At 55.5% G+C, this 22,842-nt stretch overlaps 1 protein-coding gene across 2 annotated transcripts in view; it reads left to right on the plus strand.

The window, feature by feature from the left end:
• Positions 1–22,842, plus strand: part of DRD2 (dopamine receptor D2) — a 42,751-nt gene that overhangs the window by 9,343 nt on the left and 10,566 nt on the right. For both annotated transcript variants that reach the window (XM_068167754.1, XM_068167755.1), the window contains exon 2: positions 18,976–19,288. In XM_068167754.1, coding sequence (XP_068023855.1) covers positions 19,007–19,288 — 282 coding nt within the window. In that variant the 5' untranslated portion in view covers positions 18,976–19,006. The remainder of the gene's footprint in view (positions 1–18,975; positions 19,289–22,842) is intronic.

Raw genomic sequence — 22,842 nt, forward strand, 5'->3', positions numbered from 1 at the left:
CCCAGCAGGTGATGGATGCTTCATAGAGTCACAGCTCCAAGCAGTGGGGTGGGTTGGGTTGGAAGGGACCTTCAAGAGCATCCAGTCCCAACCCCTCCTGCCATGGGCAGGGACAGCTCCCAGCAGCCCAGGCTGCTCAAGGCCTCATCCAGCCTGGCCCTGAGCACACCCACAGCCTCCCTGGGCAGCCTGTGCCAGTCTCTCCCCACCCTCCCTGGCAAGGATTCCTTCCTCATCTCCAGGCTCCATCTGCCCTCCTCCCTCCTTGAGCATCCCCAGGGAGGAGGCAGCCACAGCCTCCCTGGGCAGCCTGTGCCAGTCTCTCCCCCACGGAGGGCTTGGAGCTGAGGATCTTCAGAGGTCCCTTCCAACCCCTGCCATGGTGTGACTGGCACTTGGGAGCCTGCCCCAGGCAGGGCTGGGTGCACACCTCCTGGCCAAACCCCCTCCCACCCCAATCACAGCTGCTTTCCCCCCAAGGCTTCTCCACTCCACCCCTGACAAACCCCTTCAGAACGCCTTAGCCCCCACACTCTGCTCAGGAGAAGAACAGCTCCTGGGCTCAGGGCTGGGAGCTCCTGGGAGGGAGGGTTTGAGCATCCCTGCCTTCCACACAGAGCAGCAGAGTCCAAAGCTCCTTTCTGGGCCAGGCCACGAAAGGTTTTTGCCCAGAGCAGGAGGAATCCAGGCAGGGAGGCTGTGCAATCAGCCACTGTGGGGGAGGCTCTTTGCCTACAGGGGCTGGCTGCTGCCTTGCACTTCCCTTTGTCATCCTCCCCAAGTGCTGCTTTCGTTTCTCTCCCTCCCTAGCTCCATGTTTATGTTTATTTTGGTGGGCTTTGTTGTTTTCTTTCCCTCACTGAAGGAGGAAATCAGTCAGGAAGTTGCAGCAGTGGCAGAAACGACACAAAGGGATGGCAGCAAGAAGGGAAAGAGGCCTCGGGGGGGTGGGGATGGCTACTCAGGTTGGCAACTCCGTTGCCACTTGGGGGCCTCAGACAGCCTTGGGGTAGGAGATGTGGATTGCAGAGGCTGTGGGGAAAGAACTGACCCAGAGAGAAAGGAAAATACTGGGGAGAGGGGAAGGAAAATGAAAAGAATGGGGGGAAAAAGGGAGAAGAAGACAGAAAGGAAACCTGGAGGGGAGAAGGCTGCAGGGAGAGCTCAGAGCTGCAGCTCAGGGTCTGCAGGGAGCTGCAGGCAGGCTGGGGAGGGACTGCTCAGCAGGGCTGGGGGTGGCAGGAGCAGGAGCAAGGCTTTGAGACTGGAGCAGGGCAGAGTTAGGTTGGGCAGCAGGAGGAAGCTCTGCACAGGGAGGCTGGGGAGACACTGGCACAGGCTGCCCAGGGAGGTGGCTGAGGCTCCATCCCTGGAGCCCTTCAGGCTCAGCCTGGCTGTGTCCCTGTGCAGCCTGCCCTGGCTGGAGCTCTCCCTGCTGTGGGCAGGGGGTGGGCAGGATGCCCTTGGGGGCTCCCTCCTCACCTGCTGCCAGCTGTGGAATACTCAGGTGAAGCAATTCCTAAAGATGTGCAGGAGACAGTTCCTTGACCTGGGCATTGCCCTCAGCCTTCAGTGCCCACCCCAGAGCTATTGGCCTGAAGACAACCTTAAGGTGTGAGGTGTTGGCAGCCCCTTGGTCCCTGGCTTTGAGGTGAGTGAAAAACCAAAGCCCTGGGCAAGAGCAGCAAGCTCTGACCCCACAGCACAGCAGACAGGGATTCAGTGTCTGTCTGGAGGGGCTCAGAGGAGCAGGAAGGGGACACAGAGGAGCACTGGAGGGGCTCAGAGGAGCAAGGAGGGGGCTCAGAGGAGCAAGGAAGGGGCTCAGGGGAGCAAGGAAGGGGCTCAGGGGAACACAGGAGGGGCTCAGAGGAGCAGGAAGGGGCTCAGGGGAGCACTGGAGGGGCTCAGAGGAGCAGGAAGGGGCTCAGAGGAGCAAGGAGGGGGCTCAGAGGAGCAGGAAGGGAACACAGAGGAGCACTGGAGGGGCTCAGAGGAGCAAGGAGGGGGCTCAGAGGAGCAAGGAAGGGGCTCAGAGGAGCAGGAAGGGGACACAGAGGAGCACTGGAGGGGCTCAGAGGAGCAAGGAAGGGGCTCAGAGGAACACAGGAGGGGCTCAGAGGAACACAGGAGGGACTCAGAGGAACATAGGAGGGACTCAGAGGAGCAAGGAGGGGATGCAGAGGAGCAGGAGGGGGCTCAGGGGAGCAAGGAGAGGCTCAGGGGAGCAAGGAGGGGATGCAGAGGAGCAGGAGGGGGCTTAGGGGAGCAAGGAGGTGGGCTCAGGGGAGCAGGAAGGGGCTGCAGGGGAGCAAGGAGGGGCTTAAGGGAGCAAGGAGGGGGCTCAGGGGAGAGGGAAGGAGCCCTGTGTCTGCAGGATGAGCAGACAGAAGCTGTTCTGCCCCACTTCTTTCAGCAAGACAAAGCCTGCTGGAGGCTTGTCCTGGCCCTGGGTGCTTGTTTCACCCTCAGCACTCAGGGCAGCGCTGTTCAAACCGGGCACAGTTTGCTTTCAGCCTCCTCCTGTGTTTGGCTGGTGGATTAAGCAGCCTCTGAAGCCAGCGCTGGATTTAGCCCTGCCTCGGCTTTCACAGCACCTCGTACCCAGCCCTCCCTAATGACAAACATTAGTGGCTCCCGCTAAGGCTTCACCTGCAAGAGGATCTGCTGCCCGCCCCAGGGGCTGGGGGTGGTGGGGGAATATTCATCACTCTGTGGAGCTCCCTTAATGACTTTGTGGCTTGCAAGAGCACGGAATGCACGGCTGGAGCAGGCCCACGGCTGAGTGGATTTAGGAGCTGGCTTCGCTCTGGGGGAGGCTGAGTGCCAGGGCTGCACTTAAAGAGCCTCCCATGAAATGAAAGGTTAACTGCACCAGGCGCTGGGTGTGGGTCCTGCCAGCCACAGCTGGCATCTCTGGGCAGCTTCTGCACTTGCAGGCTCCTTTAGGGCTCTAGGTTCATAGATTAAGAGACTGGTTTGGGTTGGAAAGGACCTCAAGAGATCATCCACTTCCAGGCCCCACTTCCACTCAGCCCAGGCTGCTCAAAGCCCTCATCCAGCCTGGCCTTCAGCACCCCCAGGGATGAGGCTTCTAGCACCTCCCTGGGCTACCTGTGCCAGTGCCTCCCCTCCCTCTCTCAAGAATTCAGTCCCCATCTCCAGCCTCAATCTGCCTTCCTCAAGCTTCAATCCCTTCCCTCTCATCACTCCCAGCCCTTGCCACAAGTCCCTCCCCAGCTCTCCTGGAGCCCCTTCAGGTACTGGGAGGTTGCTCTAAACTCTGCCTGGAGCCCTTTCAGGTACTGGGAGGTTGCTCTAAGCTCTCCCTGGAGCCCCTCCAGGTACTGGGAGGTTGCTCTAAACTCTCCTGGAGCCCCTCCAGGTACTGGGAGGTTGCTGCAAACTCTCCCTGGAGCCCTTTCAGGTACTGGGAGGTTGCTCTAAGCTCTCCCTGGAGCCCTTTCAGGTACTGGGAGGTTGCTCTAAGCTCTCCCTGGAGCCCTTTCAGGTACTGGGAGGTTGCTCTAAACTCTGCCTGGAGCCCTTTCAGGTACTGGGAGGTTGCTCTAAACTCTCCCTGGAGCCCCTTCAGGTACTGGGAGGTTGCTCTAAACTCTCCTGGAGCCCCTTCAGGTACTGGGAGGTTGCTCTAAACTCTCCCTGGAGCCCCTTCAGGTACTGGGAGGTTGCTCTAAACTCTGCCTGGAGCCCCTTCAGGTACTGGGAGGTTGCTCTAAACTCTGCCTGGAGCCCCTTCAGGTACTGGGAGGTTGCTCTAAACTCTCCCTGGAGCCCTTTCAGGTACTGGGAGGTTGCTCTAAACTCTCCCTGGAGCCCCTTCAGGTACTGGGAGGTTGCTGCAAACTCTCCCTGGAGCCCTTTCAGGTACTGGGAGGTTGCTCTAAGCTCTCCTGGAGCCCCTTCAGGTACTGGGAGGTTGCTCTAAACTCTCCTGGAGCCCCTTCAGGTACTGGGAGGTTGCTCTAAACTCTCCCTGGAGCCCCTTCAGGTACTGGGAGGTTGCTCTAAACTCTGCCTGGAGCCCCTTCAGGTACTGGGAGGTTGCTCTAAACTCTGCCTGGAGCCCCTTCAGGTACTGGGAGGTTGCTCTAAACTCTCCCTGGAGCCCTTTCAGGTACTGGGAGGTTGCTCTAAACTCTCCCTGGAGCCCCTTCAGGTACTGGGAGGTTGCTGCAAACTCTCCCTGGAGCCCTTTCAGGTACTGGGAGGTTGCTCTAAACTCTCCTGGAGCCCTTTCAGGTACTGGGAGGTTGCTGCAAACTCTCCCTGGAGCCCTTTCAGGTACTGGGAGGTTGCTCTAAGCTCTCCTGGAGCCCCTTCAGGTACTGGGAGGTTGCTCTAAACTCTCCTGGAGCCCCTTCAGGTACTGGGAGGTTGCTCTAAACTCTCCCTGGAGCCCCTTCAGGTACTGGGAGGTTGCTCTAAACTCTGCCTGGAGCCCCTTCAGGTACTGGGAGGTTGCTCTAAACTCTGCCTGGAGCCCCTTCAGGTACTGGGAGGTTGCTCTAAACTCTCCCTGGAGCCCTTTCAGGTACTGGGAGGTTGCTCTAAACTCTCCCTGGAGCCCCTTCAGGTACTGGGAGGTTGCTGCAAACTCTCCCTGGAGCCCTTCTCTTCTCCAGGCTGCAACCATCCCGATTCCCATCCTACCACTCCAAGCCCTGGGTCCAAAGCCCCCTCCCCAGCTCTCTTGGCAGGCTGCAAGTGAGCCCCGAGGAACTCTCCCGGGGGAGCCGTCGGTGCAAACAACATCCCCAGCCCCTCTGCTCGCCGCTCCTGACCTCAGCTGGTGGAGCTGGAGGCTCGCCGGGCTGCCGGCCAAGGGCGCTGGGGCTGATCGATCCGAGCCCTCCGCTGGCCGTGCGAGCTGCGAGCCGCTGGCTCCGGGGCTGGGGGGGGAGGCTGGAGCCGTTCCAAGGGCAGCGCTGCGAGGCACAGAGCGAGGCAGCAGCCCTGTTTCCTTTCCTGTCCTCCTCCCCCCGGCCCCCTGCTGCTCCACGGCTGGGTTTGGTTTAGGAACGTTCCGGGGCGCAGCAGCTGTGTTTGGTACACAGGAGCCTGGCTGCAGCCCGGCAGGCTGCGAGGCTTTGCGGCCAGCGCTGCGAGAAAGATCAGCAGGCAAAGAAAGCTCCAGGGGGGCAGCAGCTGAGCTGATCCAGCCTCAAAACACCCTGGGAGAGCTCGTGGAAGACCTCTCCGCTTCTAGGAAGCCTTTCTGATCCCAGGCACAGCTCCAAAGGTCAGGCAGAGAAAAGCAAACTCCCCCCCCCCCCCCCAAATGCACAGACCGCAGCCACAGGGCTACAGAATCAGGCAGGGTTGGAAGAGACCTCCAAGATCATCAGGGCCAACCTCTTGCCCCTGCTGCAGTGGGACCAGAGGAACATCTCTGGGAAAGAGGAGAAATCCATCCCCAAAAAGCCTTTGGCTGCTGAAGGGTTCAAAAGGTAGCAGCCAGGGAGGCTGCACAGAGTGCTGAGCAGCCTCAGCAAGAGCAGACAAGAAGGAGCAGCCCCAGGGCTGCAGAGGGGCCTGAAAGCCTGCCCCCAAACGCTGGCAGCACTGCCAGGTGGCAGTGGGTTGGGAGGGAGCCTCCAAGGGCATCCTGTCCAACCCCCTGCAGGCAGCAGGGCCAGCTCCAGCCAGGGCAGGCTGCACAGGGACACAGCCAGGCTGAGCTGAGGCTGGTGAGAGCCTGGCACAGGCTGCCCAGGGAGGTGCTGGAAGCCTCCTGCCTGGAGGTGTTTGCAGCCAGGCTGGATGTGGCTGTGAGCAACCTGCTGTGGTGTGAGGTGTCCCTGCCCATGGCAGGGGGTTGGAGCTTGAGCCTTGAGCTCCCTTCCAGCCCTGACAGTTCTGTGATCTTGAATATCTGCAGGGATGGAGCCTCAAGCACAGCCCTGGGCAGCCTGTGATGAAGGTCAGCTTGTCTTCCTCCTCTGTGTCTCCACGAGAGGCTCAGCAGGGCAGAGCTGTGGAGCCAGCTGAGCAGGGGGGGAACAGATGCTGGATGGCTCTGGTGAGAGCTCGACTCTGGTGATGCCAGCCAGGGGTTTGGCAGTGAGTCAGGTGGGGACAGCCTGGGTGTCTTGTGGGGTGATCTGATCCCAGCTGACACTTCCTGTCACATTGCATCTCTCATCAGCTCACCAAGAGGCTGGGGGAAGGCTGCCTGGCTCCTCTGCTGCAGCTCCCAAGAGGAGTGGCTGCCTGGGGGTGCCCTGGGCCAGGGGGAGGTGTGAGCAGACAGCCCCTGCACCAGGAGGACAGGCCTGCCACTTTCCCCAGCCTCTGGAAGTGTGAATGACAGCAGGCAGTGGCTGCTGCCAGGGATTCCAACGCTCAAACACCACACCAGGCTCTTGTCTCTCCCTCTCATGTCTGCCCTGACACCCAACTCCACATCCTGCCTCTGCTGCACAAGCTGAGGGCCAAATCCCTTCAAACTCAGCCCTGCTGGGAAGGGAATCCTGCCCAGGAGCAATACAGCTTCCAAGAGCACGAGCTTTTGGGGCACAGCAAGCAGCAGTGGGAAGGATCTGGTGCAGAGGGAGTTTGTGTCTCCATGGGGAGGCTTCAGAGGGCAAGGAGGGGACACAGCAGCAGAGTGGGAAGGCAAACTGGGGAGGGGATGGCAATTGCCCACAGAAGAATAGTGAACTGGTTTGCACTTCTGGAAGGCACTCAGGAAGGTTTAGGTGAAGAAGTTTGGTGCAGGGCAAGGAGCCACAGGACTCTCCCAAGCGCTCTCCAGCACCATGGCCATGACTGCAGGCACTGATCCCCCAGAAGCTGAGCAGCCAGCCCTGCTCCTCCGTGGCTGAGTGCCCACTCTGCAGGAGGAGATGCACAAGCCCAGGCCCCACAGCCAGGCACATGTCCTTCCTTCTCCTGCTCACCTTTTGCTGGCAGGGGGCACAGAGGTTGGCTGTTGGAAGTCAGGATTGAAGCTGAGCAGTGGAGCTGATGTGGGTCAGGGATTAACTGATTAGAGATCATCAGGCTTTGAAATGTGAGGAGCACTGCCAGGGGAAGAGCAGAGAGAGCCTCCTGCATGTGGCCTCCTGCCCCAGGAGGGACAGGAGCTGGCTACTCCTCCAGCTTCAGGCACTCAGAGCAAGGAGGAGGCACAAGAACACTGCACTGATTGACACAGAATCATCAGCTCCTGTGCAGGGAAGCTATTAAAAGGGACTTCGTGGCAATTGTTAGTCATGGTTTGGGGCAAACACCCACAAGTGAGAGACAAAGAGAGGGAAGGGAAGGGAAGGGAAGGGAAGGGAAGGGAAGGGAAGGGAAGGGAAGGGAAGGGAAGGGAAGGGAAGGGAAGGGAAGGGAAGGGAAGGGAAGGGAAGGGAAGGGAAGGGAAGGGAAGGGAAGGGAAGGGAAGGGAAGGGAAGGGAAGGGAAGGGAAGGGAAGGGAAGGGAAGGGAAGGGAAGGGAAGGGAAGGGAAGGGAAGGGAAGGGAAGGGAAGGGAAGGGAAGGGAAGGGAAGGGAAGGGAAGGGAAGGGAAGGGAAGGGAAGGGAAGGGAAGGGAAGGGAAGGGAAGGGAAGGGAAGGGAAGGGAAGGGAAGGGAAGGGAAGGGAAGGGAAGGGAAGGGAAGGGAAGGGAAGGGAAGGGAAGGGAAGGGAAGGGAAGGGAAGGGAAGGGAAGGGAAGGGAAGGGAAGGGAAGGGAAGGGAAGGGAAGGGAAGGGAAGGGAAGGGAAGGGAAGGGAAGGGAAGGGAAGGGAAGGGAAGGGAAGGGAAGGGAAGGGAAGGGAAGGGAAGGGAAGGGAAGGGAAGGGAAGGGAAGGGAAGGGAAGGGAAGGGAAGGGAAGGGAAGGGAAGGGAAGGGAAGGGAAGGGAAGGGAATTCCTCAGGGATTCACTTTTGGCAAGCTGGGCACCAGGAGGGGCAAGGGAAAGAGCAGATGTTAAATGAATGTTAGATGGCATAAGTGGAAGGCAAATATTTGATCTCCCCCAATCTGAATCCTTATTTACCTTTAATAAAGCTTGGCTGAAGGACTCAGAGCTAAGCTGTCCTCGTGCTAGGTGCTGCATAAACAGAGGGAGCCTGACTGGAGGGGGGGTGTGGGGGTGGAAAGGGTTTATTCAGCTCAGGAATCAACAGCATCTACTCCTGCAATCAGATGAAGCTATACACTACAAATGCCAGGCACCAAGCTGCACAGCAAACAGCCAACAGATTAAAAACCCTGCCCAGATCTGGTTTAATTTCCAGCCCTTAAATGTTTGCCACATCTTGGGCAGCCCTTGGAAGGAAGAGAGATTGTGTGTGCTGCTCAAATCTCAGCTGCCTCTGGAGGTAACTGCTGGGGATGGAGAGCAAAGGGATTCAACCTTTGCAGCTGCTAAGAAAAGGCAGAGGGAGCAGAAGAACACAATTAGCTCCACTACAGGTGAAGGCAGAGCTGGGTGAGCCCAAGCACAGCAGCACATTCTAACAGAGATCATAAAGCTGGGAAGAGATTAGATTAGTCAGAGGCTCAGATCTAGTCAGAGAGATTGGGTGTTAGGATACCTTCGGGGGGGGGGGGGGGGGGGAAGAGGGGGAGAGAGAGAAAAATATTGTGTGCAGAGCAGGATGTGAGGGCTGTAGAGATGCTCAGAGACCTATAGAGGTGATCAGAGACCTACAGAGCTGATCAGTTGTCTATAAACTGATCAGAGACTTACAGAGGTGATCAGTTGTCTATAAACTGATCAGAGACCTACAGAGATGATCAGAGACTTACAGAGGTGATTAGAGACCTATAAACTGATCAGAGACCTACAGAGCTGATCAGAGACCTACAGAGCTGATCAGTTGTCTATAAACTGATCAGAGACCTATAAACTGATCAGAGACCTACAGAGATGATCAGAGACCTACAGAGATGATCAGTTGTCTATAAACTGATCAGAGACCTATAAACTGATCAGAGACCTACAGAGGTGATCAGTTGTCTATAAACTGATCAGAGACCTATAAACTGATCAGAGACCTACAGAGATGATCAGTTGTCTATAAACTGATCAGAGATCTATAAACTGATCAGAGACCTACAGAGATGATCAGTTGTCTATAAACTGATCAGAGATCTATAAACTGATCAGAGACCTATAGAGATGATCAGTTGTCTATAAACTGATCAGAGACCTACAGAGGTGATCAGAGACCTACAGAGGTGATCAGTTGTCTATAAACTGATCAGAGATCTATAAACTGATCAGAGACCTATAGAGATGATCAGTTGTCTATAAACTGATCAGAGACCTACAGAGGTGATCAGAGACCTACAGAGGTGATCAGTTGTCTATAAAATGATCAGAGACCTATAAACTGATCAGAGACCTACAGAGATGATCAGATGTCTATAAACTGATCAGAGACCTACAGAGGTGATTGGAGGAGACACAATCAACATCAGCTCACAACTGCTGCTGTGGTTGCTGCCAGGACCTCCTCAGCTCAGATCCTGCTGCATCTTCCCAGCCTCCCCAGTGCTGGGTGGGAGGCTGGGAAGGGCACTGGGACCTGGCCTGCTGTGTTCAGTGTTAGATGCCAAGGCAGCAGCTGGCATTTTTTCCACCAGCATGAGCACTGGGCACCATCCTTCATGAGTCAAGACAGGATTTCCAATGTTTTCCTGCTTCCTGACCCTTCCTCCTCCTTTTCCCTGCCTGCAGAGACTCTTCCCTGCCTGGAACTGACTGGGAAGAGTTTCTTACTCACTCTGCTGGCTGTTACACAGCTGTCTTGCCCTCCACTGCCCAGGAATTCACAGCACAGATTATCAGTTCTGGGCTCACATTAAAAAAAAGAGAGGACAAACAGAGAGGACCAAACAGAGAGGACCAAACAGGAGGGGGAAAAAAGAGAGGACCAAACAGGAGGGGGAAAAAAGAGAGGACCAAACAGGAGGGGGAAAAAAGAGAGGACCAAACAGGAGGGGGAAAAAAGAGAGGACCAAACAGGAGGGGGAAAAAAGAGAGGACCAAACAGGAGGGGGAAAAAAGAGAGGACCAAACAGGAGGGGGAAAAAAGAGAGGACCAAACAGGAGGGGGAAAAAAGAGAGGACCAAACAGGAGGGGGGAAAAAAGAGAGGACCAAAAAGGAGGGGGGAAAAAGAGAGGACCAAAAAGGAGGGGGGAAAAAGAGAGGACCAAAAAGGAGGGGGGAAAAAGAGAGGACCAAAAAGGAGGGGGGAAAAAGAGAGGACCAAAAAGGAGGGGGGAAAAAGAGAGGACCAAAAAGGAGGGGGGAAAAAGAGAGGACCAAAAAGGAGGGGGGAAAAAAGAGAGGACCAAAAAGGAGGGGGGAAAAAAGAGAGGACCAAAAAGGAGGGGGGAAAAAAGAGAGGACCAAAAAGGAGGGGGGAAAAAAGAGAGGACCAAAAAGGAGGGGGGAAAAAAGAGAGGACCAAAAAGGAGGGGGGAAAAAAGAGAGGACCAAAAAGGAGGGGGGAAAAAAGAGAGGACCAAAAAGGAGGGGGAAAAAAGAGAGGACCAAAAAGGAGGGGGAAAAAAGAGAGGACCAAAAAGGAGGGGGAAAAAAGAGAGGACCAAAAAGGAGGGGGAAAAAAGGAGGGCAAAGAGAGGGGGAAAAAAGGAGGGCAAAGAGAGGGGGAAAAAAGGAGGGCAAAGAGAGGGGGAAAAAAGGAGGGCAAAGAGAGGGGGAAAAAAGGAGGGCAAAGAGAGGGGGAAAAAAGGAGGGCAAAGAGAGGGGGAAAAAAGGAGGGCAAAGAGAGGGGGGAAAAAAGGAGGGCAAAGAGAGGGGGGAAAAAAGGAGGGCAAAGAGAGGGGGGAAAAAAGGAGGGCAAAGAGAGGGGGGAAAAAAGGAGGGCAAAGAGAGGGGGGGAAAAAAGGAGGGCAAAGAGAGGGGGGAAAAAAGGAAGGCAAAGAGAGGGGGGAAAAAAGGAGGGCAAAGAGAGGGGGGAAAAAAGGAGGGCAAAGAGAGGGGGGAAAAAAGGAGGGCAAAGAGAGGGGGGAAAAAAGGAGGGCAAAGAGAGGGGGGAAAAAAGGAGGGCAAAGAGAGGGGGGAAAAAAGGAGGGCAAAGAGAGGGGGGAAAAAAGGAGGACAAAGAGAGGGGGGAAAAAAGGAGGACAAAGAGAGGGGGGAAAAAAGGAGGGCAAAGAGAGGGGGGAAAAAAGGAGGGCAAAGAGAGGGGGGAAAAAAGGAGGGCAAAGAGAGGGGGGAAAAAAGGAGGGCAAAGAGAGGGGGGAAAAAAGGAGGGCAAAGGGAGGGAAAAAAGGAGGGCAAAGGGAGGGAAAAAAGGAGGGCAAAGGGAGGGAAAAAAGGAGGACAAAGGGAGGGAAAAAAGGAGGACAAAGGGAGGGAAAAAAGGAGGACAAAGGGAGGGAAAAAAGGAGGACAAAGGGAGGGAAAAAAGGAGGACAAAGGGAGGGAAAAAAGGAGGACAAAGAGAGGGGAAAAAGGAGGACAAAGAGAGATCTCCCCCAAGCTGCTCAAGAAACTGTTTTCCTTTGCTTTCCTTTGCTCTCCTTTCCTGAAGAGGGAAAGCAGACAGCTCCTCAAACACGCTTTCCCCTTCTCTGCTTTCTCCTTCCCCCATCTCCCCACTGCAGGAGGATCTATCCCCTGCCTCGAGTGGAAAGCCTCAGCCTCCCTTGGCTCAGTGGAGCCAAATCAACAGCCCCAAGCAGCATCTCCCAGGGCAGGCAGGATGTCAGTTTGACAGCTTCCCTGTGCCCCACCGATTCCACCACCCCAGAGGGGAATGGCACTACTCAGGCAGGCACTGGGCTGTGCAAACTTCACTTAGACATTGATTTCTGGGAAACAGGAAAGCTCTGGGAGCAAATCTTGTCTCCAGACACCTTTCTCACACAGTCCTGGGCTAGACTCTCAGTAACCTGCTGGCTGCAGCTGGGTAGCAGCAATTAGCAGGGAACAGGCAGCCTGGCAGGAGCTGCACGCAAGAAATACCTTGGGGAGAGGGAGGCAGAGACTGTTCTGAGGCTGCTGGAGAAACATCTGCCACCAGGACATGGTTGCTGGAGGCTTTTGCTGCTGTTCTCCTATGAGCCTTGCACAAAGTTCAGTCACTGAGGCATCCTGGCAATCAGAGAATCGTCAGGGCTGGAAGGGACCTCAAGGCTCAGCCAGTTCCAACCCCCTGCCATGGGCAGGGACACCTCACACCACAGCAGGTTGCTCACAGCCACATCCAGCCTGGCTGCAAACATCTCCAGGGATGAGGCTTCCAGCACCTCCCTGAGCAACCTGTGCCAGGCTCTCACCAAGAGCCTTGAGCTGAGCAGCAGAACTGTGTCTGGAGTTCACACCTGCAAGCATCCCAGCCCCCAGCAGCGCTGCCAGCCCAGGGGAGCTGCACAGCCATCGCAGCGGGGCGCAGCTCCCATGCCCCCAGCCCCTGCTCCTCCTGCCTTTATCAGCCTCCTCCAGGCTTCCCCCTGAGCACACCACTTCTGGGGCAAAACCTCAGGGAGTTTCTTCCTGGTTTGTGAAGCAGCAGAGGCTGTTCTGGCATCCAGGGCCAGGCGAGCTCAGAAGGCCACAGATCTCCACCAAACAGAGAGCAGAGGCTGCAGCGAGGCTCAGCACAGTGCCTGCTGGACACAGACTCCAGCTCAGGATCAGAGCTGTGGACATTTTATGCCTGAGGGTGTCTGCAAACAAGGTGAAAATCCAAAAGAGGGTTAAGACCTTTCTTATTTATGAGGAAGGAGAAAAAGAGAGAGAGAGAGAGAGACTTGCACTGAATCAAAGCAGCTCTGACCTAGCACAGAGCCAAGAGGAGCAGAGGGCAGACCCAGGACACTGACTGCCCTCAAGTTGTGCCAGGGGAGCTTCAGGCTGGCTTTCAGCATTAGTTTTGGGGTTGTTTTTCTCACTGCAAGAGTGGCCAGGGACTGGCACAGGCTGCCCAGGGAGGTGGTGGAGTCCCCACCCCTGGAGGGGTTCAAGAGACCTGTGGCCATGGCCAGTCAGAACTTGCTTGGCTTGGGTTGGTGGCTTGGACCTGCTGGTCATAGAATCAAGCAGGTTGGAAGAGACCTCAGAGGTCATCCAGTCCAACCTATGACCTAACACCCAACACCTCCTGACCAACTGAACCATGGCTCCAAGTGCCACACCCAAGCTGGAGGTCCAATCTCAGAGGTCTTCTGCAGCCTTCATGATTCTGTGACTCAGCTCAGAAGCAGGCAAGCTGTAGGCAGAGCTCCTGCTGCAGCCTCTTACCCTCTGCTTCCCTCTCACCTCTCTCTCTCTCCATGGCAGAGCAAAACTCTGCAGCTCTGCTTAGCACACATTCCATGTTCCACACCTTGCCAGGGAGACAAAAGGCTTTGTGGCTGCCAGCTGTAAAGGAAGGCTGCAGGTCTGCCAGGGGGGATGTGGCTTGCTTGGCACCAATGTGATGAGATGATCAGTGGTGAGCAGCTGAGCAGGAGCGCTGGCATGGCAGAAGTGCTTTGCAGTTTGCTTTCTGAGCAGGACAGGGAGATGACTGCAAAGGAGAGGGAAGCTCTGGCTCTGCATTCCCAGCCTCTGCCCTGGGTGCCTTCCCCCCTGCTGTCTCCAGCCAGCCAGCAGCTTTCCTCCAGTTGCTGAGAGACATCTGGGAAGCTTGGGGGCTCGTTGGGAGAGGCTGCTGCTTTCCTCTGGATGGCAGGAAAACTGCTTCCCCCACAGGGCACAGGATCATGGAGTGGAAGGGACCTCTGGAGGTCATCCAGTCCAATCCCCCTGCCAGAGCAGGAGCACCCAGGGCAGGCCACACAGGAACACATCCTGGAAGCCTCCAGAGAAGGAGACTCCACAACCCCTCTGGGCAGCCTGCTGCAGGGCTCTGTCACCCTCGAATGGGACACCCAGGGAAGTTCCTGTGAAGGGGATGAGCACAGCCCCTGGTCAGAGGCAAGGAGGCAGCCACAGAGATGCTCTGTGCCACACAGGCACCGCTGGCACCAACCACAGCACCTCTGGCACCAACCACAGCACTGCAACCTTGCAGCACTGGCCTGCCCTTGACCTGCCAGTAAATCCATCGCTGGATTAGCTCAGCCATCCTAAAAACCTGGGTGGACTCTGCCTGGGAATTAAAGTGGCTTTACTGCAGCTCATTTACAAGGACTTTGTCCCATGCCAGCCCTCCACCCACGCCTGTGTGCAAAGCCTCAGCTTTAAACCCAGGACTGGTTTGCTCCTGGTGCACAGGGCCAGAGGAGCTCCCCAGGGTCCCCCCAGGACAGTGTGCAGCAAGATGCCACTTTTTGCCCTGCCTTTATCTCTGCATTCCTCATCCCTTCCCTCTGCCTCCATGCAGATGCAGGTGCTTGGATGAAGGCAGCAAAACCAAAGCCTTCTCCAGGCAGCTCTTGGGAGTGCTCCTTCCCTCTCTCCCCAGAGACTGTCAGCACTCAGACAAGAAGTGCTCCTTCAAAGCAGCACTGAAAGACTTCCAAGGCATCCTCATGGCCACCATGATGCTCCCAGGTGATGCCAGGTCTGTGCCTGGAGAAGCCAAGCTTATTTTTAGGCTGGAAAACTCAATCTCCCCAAAGATAGGAATGAACAGAGCTGGCCAGGCAGGTCTGTGGGGTGAGGAGCAGACACAGCCTTGAGCTGCTTGAGCAGGAGCTCTGCTGTGCTTTGCTTTCCCTGTTTCATGCCAAATGTTTGGAACTTTTGGGGTTTTACTTTTTTTTTCCTTTCAGATGAAAGTTTTCTTCTCCTAGAGCAGAGGCTCCAAAGCTTTTCCCTCTGTACAAGCTGCAAACACAATCTGAGCTTGCCTGGCAGCAGCCAGCTAAGGTTCAGGTAGAAGCATGAAATCATCATAAAAGTGTCAGGGCTGGAAGGGACCTCAAGGATCAGCCAGTTCCAACCCCCTGCCATGGGCAGGGACACCTCACACCACAGCAGGTTGCTCACAGCCACATCCAGCCTGGCTGCAAACACCTCCAGGGATGAGGCTTCCACCACCTCCCTGAGCAGCCTGTGCCAGGCTCTCACCACCCTGCTGGGGAACAACTTCTTCCTCACATCCAATCTCAATCTCCCCACTTCTAGTTGTGCTCCATCCCCCCCAGTCCTATCACTCCCTGACACCCTCAGCAGTCCCTCCCCAGCTTTCCTGTAGCCCCCTGCAGACACTGGAAGGCCACAATGAGGTCTCCTTGGAGCCTTCTCCTCTCCAGACTGAATCATGGAATGGTCTGGGTTGGAAGGGAGCTCCGAAGGTCATCCAGTCCAACTCCCTCTGCAGCCAGCAGGGACATCCTCAGCTACATCAGCCTGCCCAGACCAGAATGGGTTGGGTTGGAAGGCACCTTAGAGACCAGCCAGCTCCAACCCCCTGCCAGGGGCAGGGACACCTCCCACCAGCACAGCTTGCTCCAGGCCTCATCCAGCCTGGCCCTGAACACCTCCAGGGAGGGGACAGCCACAGCCTCCCTGGGCAGCCTGTGCCAGAGCCTCCCCAACCCTCCCTGTCCAGAATTCCTTTCTGCAAAGACTTTCTCCACTGCCTTTAGAGTTCTTAAGGCACTTTTCCACATCCCTGCTTTTCTCTTTCCACCTTCCCTCTTCATCCTGCATTTTTATGCATGTTTCTCCCTTTTCTTTTCACTTCCCCTCTCCATCCTGCACTTTTTCTGCACATTTCTGCCCTTTTCTGTTCATCTTCCTTCCCATCCTGCACTTTTTCTGCCCTTTTCTTTTCACCTTCCTCCCCATCCTGCATTTTTCTGCACCCCTCCCTTTTTCTTTCCACCTCCCCTCCCTATCCTGCACTTTTTCTGCACATCTCTCCCTTTTCTTTCCACCTTCCCTCTCTATCCTGTATTTTTCCTGCACATTTCTGCCCTTTTCTTTTCATCTTCTTCCACATCCTGCATTTTTCCTGCACATTTCTCCCTTTTTCTTTCCACTTCCCCTCCCCATCCTGCATTTTTCTGCCCATTTCTGCCCTTTTCTTTTCATCTTCCTCCCCATCCTGCATTTTCCCTGCATATTTCTCCCTTTTCCTTTCCACCTTGCCCTCCCTGCATTTTAGCTTCACGTTTCTGCCCTTTTTTGTTCATCTTCCTTCCCATCCTGCATTTTTTTGCACATCTCTCCCTTTTTCTTTCCACCTTCCCTCCCCATCCTGCACTTTTCTGCACCTCTCCTTTTTCTTTTCACCTTCCTCCCCATCCTGCATTTTTCTGCACCCCTCCCTTTTTCTTTCCACCTCCCCTCCCTATCCTGCACTTTTTCTGCACATCTCTCCCTTTTCTTTCCACCTTCCCTCTCTATCCTGTATTTTTCCTGCACATTTCTGCCCTTTTCTTTTCATCTTCTTCCACATCCTGCATTTTTCCTGCACATTTCTCCCTTTTTCTTTCCACTTCCCCTCCCCATCCTGCATTTTTCTGCCCATTTCTGCCCTTTTCTTTTCATCTTCTTCCCCATCCTGCATTTTTTTGCACACCTCTCCCTTTTTCTTTCCACCTTCCCTCCCCATCCTGCATTTTTCTGCTCCTCTCCTTTTTCTTTCCACCTTCCCTCCCCATCCTGCATTTTTCTGCTCCTCTCCTTTTTCTTTCCACCTTCCCCTCCCCATCCTGCACTTTTTCTGCACATTTCTGCCCTTTTCTTTTCATCTTCCTTCCAAACCTATATTTTCCTGCACGTTTCTCCCTTTCCCTTTCCACCTTCCTCTCCCTGCATATTTTCCTGCACGTTTCTCCCTTTCCCTTTCCACCTTCCCTCCCCACCCTGCATATATATATATAATATTTTTTCGGCACGTTTCTGCCTTTTTTTCTGGATCGTTTTCCACGATCAAAGGGCAACAGGAGAAAAGAAACCAAAGAGAATAAACCCCAACCCCTTCTGCTGCTGCATTTAGCATTGATTTTCTCCCCCCCCCCCCCCATCACTCTGAGTCACAGAAGCTACCATTTAATTAATTTCTTGACACTTTGACAGTTTCTAAGACGACATTTGTAGAGCTATCAAGTGGTGCTGATGGCACTGTCAGCCAGACACTTTTTGAATTATCAGCTATTAAGGAGCCATCGGCAACAAATTCCCCGGGATTATTATACAAATTGCTCTCTGAATGAGCCGAGCACACAAAGGCTCCGGGAAACAGAAAGGAGCCATTGTCCCAGCGGGAATTGGAGCTTTCCAAATGTTTGCCTGTTGTGATGGCTCCCCGCGGAACAGCGAAGCCAATTCGGCTTTTCGGGAGCGGGGTCGGGGGGGGGATGCGGCGGGCGGGGAGGGGGCGGCTGAGAGCGCGGCCAGAGGTGGGCAGAGAATGGCAGGAGCCTCAGGGTTGGAAGGGAGCTCAAGGATCAGCCACTTCCAACCCCCCTGCCATGGGCAGGGACACCTCACACCGCAGCAGGTTGCTCACAGCCAAACCCCTGGCTGGCATCACCAGAGTGGAGCTCTCACCACAGCCATCCAGCATCTGTTCCCCCCTGCTCAGCTGGCTCCACAGCTCTGCCCTGCTGAGCCTCTCGTGGAGACACAGAGGAGGAAGAGAAGCTGACCTTCATCACAGGCTGCCCAGGGCTGTGCTTGAGGCTCCACCCCTGGAGATATTCAAGATCACAGAATTGTTAGGGCTGGAAGGGACCTCAAGGCTCAGCCAGCTCCAACCCCCTGCCATGGGCAGGGACACCTCACACCACAGCAGGTTGCTCACAGCCACCTCCAGCCTGGCTGCAAACACCTCCAGGCAGGAGGCTTCCACCCCCTCCCTGGGCAGCCTGTGCCAGGCTCTCACCAGCCTCAGCTCAGCCTGGCTGTGTCCCTGTGCAGCCTGCCCTGGCTGGAGCTGGCCCTGCTGCCTGCAGGGGGTTGGACAGGATGCCCTTGGAGGCTCCCTCCCAACCCACTGCCACCTGGCAGTGCTGCCAGTGTTTGGGGGCAGGTTTTCAGGCCCCTCTGCAGCCCTGGGGCTGCTCCTTCTTGTCTGCTCTTGCTGAGGCTGCTCAGCACTCTGTGCAGCCTCCCTGGCTGCTACCTTTTGAACCCTTCAGCAGCCAAAGGCTTTTTTGGGGATGGATTTCTCCTCTTTCCCAGAGATGTTCCTCTGGTCCCACTGCAGCAGGGAGAACTTCTCTGTGCCAGGCTCTCACCACCCTCATGGGGAAGAACTTCTTCCTCACATCCAATCTCAGTCTCCCCACTTCTAGTTCTGCTCCATCCCTCCCAGCCCTGACACCCTCAGAAGTCCCTCCCCAGCTTTCTTGCAGCCCCCTTCAGATACTGGAAGGCCACAATTAGGTCTCCTTGGAGCCTTCTCCTCTCCAGCCTGCACAACCCCAACTCCCTCAGCCTGTCCTCACAGCAGAGCAGCTCCAGCCCTCTGCTCCTCCTCATGGCCCTGCTCTGGACACCTTCCAGCCCCTCCAGATCCTTCCTGGCACAGAGGCTCCAGAGCTGGACACGGTGGTGTCCCTGGAAATCCAGCTTGAGAAGCAGGGAATGGTTGGGGTTAGGAAGGGCTGAGCAGTGGAATCTCTTTCAGACAGTCTCACAGGATCTTAGGGCTTGGAAGGGAGATCACAGAATCAATCAGGCTGGAAAAGACCTCAGAGATCATCAAGTCCAACCAAGCCTAATACCTAACACCTCCTGACAATCATTCCTGCTGGCCTGACTGCACTCTCACCAATTTTTCCCCTATTATCTAGGGCAGATTGAGGCTGGAGATCAGGAAGAAATTCTTCCCAGAGAGGGTGGGGAGGCACTGGCACAGGCTGCCCAGGGAGGCTGTGGATGCTCCCTCCCTGGAGGGGCTCAAGGCCAGGCTGGATGAGACCCTGAGCAGCCTGGGCTGGTGGGAGGTGTCCCTGCCCGTGGCAGGGGGGTTGGAACTGGCTCCAAGGAGCTCTGAGCGAGGGAGCAGCTGTGCATCTGCTTTGTTGGTGTTTTGCTGTGGCCTTTGACTTGCCTTTTGTGCACCTTTGTGTCAGGGTGGAGCTGGAGCCTGGCACCTTTCCCTCCATGGATCCCCTAAACCTCTCCTGGTACAACGGTGACCTCGGGGACAGGAACTGGAGCAAGCCACTCAACGAGACCAATGCAGGGCAGAAGCCTCACTACAACTACTATGCCATGCTGCTCACCCTCCTCATCTTTGTCATCGTGTTTGGCAACGTGCTGGTGTGCATGGCTGTCTCCAGGGAGAAAGCTCTCCAGACCACCACCAACTACCTGATCGTCAGCCTGGCCGTGGCAGATCTCCTGGTGGCAACTCTGGTCATGCCTTGGGTGCTCTACCTGGAGGTAGGTGACCCAGGTCTCCTTGTGCACTACTGAATGTCCATGTTGAATGAGCAGGGAGAGGGAACAGAGGGGTTCAGCAGCTTGGCCAGCAGCTCTTTCGAGACCTCCTTAATCCCTCCCCAAAAGAGACGGCAGCCGAGTTTCCTCAGCGCTGCTCAGGTTCCTCCGGAGCTGCCCGGGGCCTCGTTTGGTAGCACACAGCTGTGCAGAGGGCTGAATTGCAACCCAAGTGCATTGACAACGTGGCCTTTAAGCAGAGGAGCTGAGAGGAAAAGGCCCCCGGTGTGCTTTCAGAGCTGGAGACGAGGAGTCTGCAGCAGCATGCTGGCTGCCAGGCTGATGAGCTGCGGCAGTAAGCAAAGCCTGCTCCTGAGGGGCTGCAGCAGGCTCTCTCCAGCCCACACCCTGCCCAAATCACCCTTCCCCAGGCGAGAAGAGGGTCGGGAAGAGAGGAGACCCGCGGGGATGAAATGGAAAGGGATTTAAACAGCCAAAGTGATGCCAATAGGAGGTGTGGAAAGCGATACTCAGCCCAGAGGTGCGTGGTGCCCTCAAGCAGGGAAGCAGTCCTTGGGAGCAGCGAGGTGAAGCCCTCCGGGGCTGGGGCAAGCAGCAGAAGGGAGAGGAGGAGCAGGAGGAGCCTCCACCTTCAGCAAGCTCCCCACTTTATCCTCAGCGTGGCATTTATGGGATGGGATTCACCTGGAGCCAGCTGCCCTGGCTGACTCCAAACTGCTAACAGCCTGCAGCCCCTGGCTGGCCTGGGATTGTCCCAGCCAAACCAGGACAAGCAGTAAGGAGAGCAGGACACTGGGGCAGGAGGCTGTGAATCCAGAGCCCTCCTGTGTGCCACAGTCTGTGAGACAAACAGCACCACAGGTCAGCTGCTTTGCACGGGGGCTGCCACCTTGGTCCAGCAGAGCTCTGAGCCTCTGCACACAGAGGCACATCTGGGTGGCAGTGGGGGCTGGGGAAGCCAAATGCTCCCCCGGGGTGCCAGCTGTTTGCTCGGTGGCAAAGGCCTCTTGCAACAGCAAACTGCCTGAAAGGACGAAATGCTTCCCTAGAGGGAAGGTTGAGAGAAGCTACCACAGCCCTCCAGCCTCCTTCTCTGGGCTGCTGAGAGCTGGTGAGGGGATAAACGGGGGTGAGAAAGTGGAAGAGTGAAGCTCCTTTGGGTTGCCAATTAATTTGCAGGCACTTTGGGTGGGTTTTTTAATGAGAGAAGATGATAAAACAGAGAGGAGAGCCCAGAAAGAGGCCAGAATCAATCAATTAGCCTGGTAAAGATTAATGCAGAGCAAATCAAGCCCAGTGACAGGGCACAGCCCGGTGAGGAAGCACTGCACTAATTAGCACTCCAGTTAATTGTTGGCCCCTTTGACAATGTAAAGCATCAGGCATCTACTAAAGCTTCTCAACGTGACCCCAGGCTGCTTGTGACTGCAGCCTGTGCCGCCGGGTCTAGGGCTGCTCTGCTCTTCTGTCCCTCTTCTGCCACGGCTTGGTTTAGGCTATGAGAAGCTCCTGGTCTCTCAGACCCGGCTCTAAGTCTCTCAGACCCGGCTCTAAGTCTCTCAGACCCGGCTCTAAGTCTCTCAGACCCAGCTCTAAGTCTCTCAGACCCAGCTCTAAGTCTCAGACCTGCTGCAGTTTACAGCATCTCCCCCATGAGCTTGAATCATAGAACGGCTCAGGCTGGAAGGGACCTCAGAGCTCCTCCACTCCACCCCCCACCCCTGCATGGGCAGGGACACCTCCCACCTAGATTTGTTTCCCCAAGGACTCATCCAGCCTGGCCCTGAGCACCTCCAGGCAGCCACAACCACTCTGGGCAGCTTCATAGTACCATAGTATCATTCAGGGTTGGAAGGGACCACAAGGATCATCTAGTTCCAGCCCCCCTGCCATGGGCAGGGACACCCCACACTAGATCAGCCTGGCCAGAGCCTCATCCAGCCTGGCCTTAAACACCTCCAGGGACAGGGCCCCAACCACCTCCCTGGACAACCCATTCCAGGGCTTCACCACTCTCCCTCTCATGCTTATTCCAGAGTCTCACCACCCTCATCCTGAAGAGCTTCTTCCTCAGCTGCACTCTAACCCTGCTCTGCCTCAGCTTCCAACCATTCCTTGCCCTGCCTGCAGACACCCTCAGGAGAAGTCCCTCTGCAGCCTCCCTCCAGCTGTTGGGAGGCAGCTGTGAGGCCCTCCTGGAGCCTTCCCCTCTCCACGCTGAGCTCCCCCAGCCTGTCCTCATAGCACGAAGCTGAAGCTGCCTTCGGGACAGCGATTTTTGCAGAGGCTGGTGGCTGGTTGGGAACCTTTTTGCCTTCGGGCAAATTCTCCTCCGAGTTGCTGCTGGAACTGCCTCTTAAGTGCTTTTTTAATCACTGAGCATTCAATCTGTCACTCAGGCTTCAATGCAGTCATTTCTTCCTTCTTTCTGCTGCCTATGGTTATGTATATCAGAGCAGAAATAACTGAAGAATAGGTATCTTATTCATTCTATTTTCAAATGCAGTAGGACTCTATTTTTATTAGAGGGAAATATACATTTTTATGATGTTTTTTTGTCTCCCCCCCCCCCCCCCTCCCCATCACATGTCAAATACAGCAGGTCCTCAAAACTGCTGTTGAACTTCGCTGGCAAAGTTCAGTTTGAACAGCCAAGAGGAGGGAGGAGACAAAGGCTACTGGCAGCTGCCAAGGGCTGTTGGCATTAGGTCTCTGTCTCGACGTGGAGGGTGTCAAGGAGTTTTGATTTGGGATTAATTTGGTTCAAAACTAAAGAACCCAACCAGGCTGGGGCGGGGCAGGGCAGAGAAGAGAAGGGAAGGAGAAGAAAGAGAACGAGAACGAGAAAGAGAAAGAGAAAGAGAAAGAGAAAGAGAAAGAGAAAGAGAAAGAGAAAGAGAAAGAGAAAGAGAAAGGGAAAGGGAAAGGGAAAGGGAAGGGAAGGGAAGGGAAGGGAAGGGAAGGGAAGGGAAGGAGAAGAGAAGGGAAGGAGAAGGGAACGGAGGAGAAGGGAAGGGAGGAGAAGGGAAGGAGAAGAGAAGAGAAGAGAAGGGAAGGAGAAGGGAAGGAGAAAGGAAGAGAAGGAAAGGAGAAACGAAGGAGAAGAGAAGGGAAGGAGAAGGGAAGGAGAAGAGAAGGGAAGGAGAAGAGAAGGGAAGGGAAGAGAAGGGAAGGAGAAAAGGGAAGGAGAAGACAAGGAGAAGAGAAGGGAAGAAAGGAAAAAGAATAGAGGGAAGAGAAGAGAAGGGAAGAGAAGGGAAGAGAAGGGAAGAGAGGAGAAGAGAGGAGAAGAGAGGAGAAGAGAGGAGAAGGGAAGAGAAGGGAAGAGAAGGGAAGAGAAGAGAAGAGAAGAGAAGAGAAGAGAAGAGAAGAGAAGAGAAGAGAAGAGAAGAGAAGAGAAGAGAAGAGAAGAGAAGAGAAGAGAAGAGAAGAGAGAGAGAAGAGAAGAGAAGAGAAGAGAAGAGAAGAGAAGAGAAGAGAAGAGAAGAGAGCCCAAACCACCACCAAACAAACTCCAGGAGGAATCTCTGCCCTGA

Source organism: Melanerpes formicivorus, unplaced genomic scaffold (genome assembly GCF_026170545.1).
Source record: "Melanerpes formicivorus ecotype bairdi unplaced genomic scaffold, bMelFor1.0.p_v2 SCAF_123, whole genome shotgun sequence".
NCBI classification, from domain to species: domain Eukaryota; kingdom Metazoa; phylum Chordata; class Aves; order Piciformes; family Picidae; genus Melanerpes; species Melanerpes formicivorus.